The following is a 2357-nucleotide window of genomic DNA, read 5'->3' on the forward strand; positions in this document are numbered from 1 at the left end:
TGGGAATCTGCTCCACGCGTGGGAACCTGCTCTGTGCACGGTAACCTGCTCTGTGTGCTGGAACCCACTCCTTCCGTGGGAACATGCTCCACGCATGGGAACCTGCTCCACGCACGGGAACATGCTCCACGCACGGGAACCTGCCTGCTCCACCCACGGGAACCTGCTCCACGCACGGGAACATGCTCCATGCACAGGAACGTGCTCCACCCACGGGAACATGCTCCATCCATAAGAACCTGCCTGCTCCACCCACGGGAACCTGCTCCACGCACGGGAACATGCTCCATGCACAGGAACCTGCTCCACCCACGGGAACCTGCTCCACCCACGGGAACATGCTCCATGCACGGGAACCTGTTCCTCCTGCGGGAACCTGCTCCACCCACGGGAACCTGCTCCACGGACGGGAACATGCTCCATGCACCCATGCACGGGAACCTGCCTGCTCCACCCACGGGAACCTGTTCCTCCTGCGGGAACCTGCTCCACCCACGGGAACCCGCTCCGCCCCGGCCAAACCAACCACGGGAAGAAACGTGGCAGCCAGCCTTGCCGGGGGCTTTTCCCGGCGCCCGGCGCGGTGGGAACGGCGCCCGAGCCAGGGCTCTGGCACCGCACGGGGAGGAGCGGGACGCACCCACGACGCCCACGACGACGTAGCCCACGATGGCGATGACCAGCAGGACGCAGCAGACGACGTCGGTGCAGCCCCTGCGGGAGCGGAGCGGGGGGAGCCGGGAGGTGGGGCGGGGATCCAGCGCTGCCGGAGCCGCGCTGCCGACCCCCCGGCTCCGCGGGCGGCGCGGCAGCCCAGACCTCTCCCCCGCCTTCGCTTACCGGTCATAAATGGGACCTTTGAACGTCGGGTCATATTTCTGCGGTGTCCCTGCGGAGAGAAGGGAAAAACGTGCTTGGAAAGCAAAGCAGCCGGAGCGGGCTGGATCTGCCGGCGTACCCCGTTCCGGGAGCACCAAAAACGCCCCCGCGCTCCCAGGAAGGGGACGGGAGAGGGGCTGTTTTTCTCCTCGCAATGCCTCCACATTCCAGGCACAGAAACAACTATCCAGCTGGAAAACAAGTTTCCATAGGGCTCTCTGAACGGTTCTGTCCCAAAATGTTCTCATTCAGCTCCTGGGAATTTTCCAAAGGAAGGGAAGATCGCAGAACCGCTCATGCGGAGCCGAACTGGTGCAAGGCCCCGGCGACGGGCGGGTGAATCCCGGGAGCCGGAAAGGCAACGCTCCGAGGGCCGGAGCGGTGGAGCGAGGCCGAGGCGGAGCGCCCCGAGGAGCCCCTTCCCGAGCGGAGCGCCCGGCCGCGCCGCCGGAGCCTTTCCCACCCGGCGCCTCCCGGCCACCGCCTCTCCTGCTCCTAATCTCGGCGGTGCAGCCGGCACCGGGGAACGCCGAGCCCCCGGGCACGACGCCCGGAGCCGCCCGGGCGCGCAGCCGCGGCGGGCCCTTCCCGGGGGCGACCCCGGCCGCTCCGTGGGAACGCCGAGCCGACCGCGGAAACGGGCACCGGGAAAAGCGCCGCGTCCCTGCTTCCCCCCCCCCCTTTTGTTTTTCCGCAGTTCGCTTCCCTCTGCTCGGCCCCGCGGAGCCGGGAGCCGCCTCGCCCGGCGCTCCCGGCCCGCAGCCGCGTCCCGGAGCCGCCAGCCTCACCGTGCTTGCCATAGTAATCCTCGGAGCGCCCGGCCATGCCGGCGGCGGGCGGCCTCTGTCCCCGGAGCGAGCCGGCCGCGCGCACCCGGGGCGTGCCGATCCGGCCTTCCGGCACCGCTCCGCCTCCGCCGCCCGCCGCCGGCTGCCGCTTCCCCGCGGACGGCGCCTTCCTGCCCGGCCGCTCGGCTATATTTAGCCCGTAAATAAACACCGCGGCCGACAGGGCCGAGGCTCCTCTTCGGAGCCGGGCGCTCCGAGCTGGCCGGGCCGCGGGATGCCGGAGAACGACGCCGGAGCCGCGGAGGCGCCCGGGCTCGCGTCCGCTCCGGCGGCCTCGACGGCTTCCCACGGCCCGGGGAGAGCGCCGGGACCGGCTCCGGCTCCGCGTGCGCAGAGCGATCGCCGGCACCGAGCAAAGCTCTGAGTCCCAGCCGGAGCGGACGGAGAAGGCGGGAGGAGGGCAGGCTCCGGAGCGCTCCYGGAGCGGGAGAGGCGCCGGGCGCGAGGCGGGCGGAGGCGGGAGCTGGCCGGGCCTCGACGCCGCCGGGCGCAGGACGGGAACGGCAGGAAGGGAGCCCGGGCGAGCCCACGCCACGGAGACTGGGATGCCCGGAGAGCGGGATGCCCAGAAACTGGGATATCCGGGGAATGGGATGCCTGGAGAGCAGGATGCTCGGAGACTGGGATGCC

The 2357-nt window shown here is 70.7% G+C and overlaps 1 protein-coding gene across 2 annotated transcripts in view; it reads right to left on the minus strand.

The window, feature by feature from the left end:
- The window catches only part of SLC44A2 (solute carrier family 44 member 2 (CTL2 blood group)), a 13527-nt gene extending 11589 nt beyond the window's left edge, over positions 1–1938 (minus strand). Inside the window, exons 1-3 of one of the 2 annotated variants that reach the window (XM_085321011.1) lie at positions 1668–1938; positions 841–889; positions 641–714 (exon numbers count right to left, since the gene is read on the minus strand). In XM_085321011.1, coding sequence (XP_085177137.1) covers positions 641–714; positions 841–889; positions 1668–1704 — 160 coding nt within the window. In that variant the 5' untranslated portion in view covers positions 1705–1938. Of the gene's footprint in view, positions 1–640; positions 715–840; positions 1405–1667 lie in introns of those variants that run through there. The other variant, XM_085321010.1, reaches the window with a different exon arrangement.
- Between the last annotated feature and the right edge of the window lie 419 nt (positions 1939–2357).

This window comes from Rhea americana, unplaced genomic scaffold (genome assembly GCF_003343005.1).
Source record: "Rhea americana isolate MKP2758 unplaced genomic scaffold, rheAme1 scaffold_677, whole genome shotgun sequence".
In the NCBI taxonomy this organism is placed as follows: domain Eukaryota; kingdom Metazoa; phylum Chordata; class Aves; order Rheiformes; family Rheidae; genus Rhea; species Rhea americana.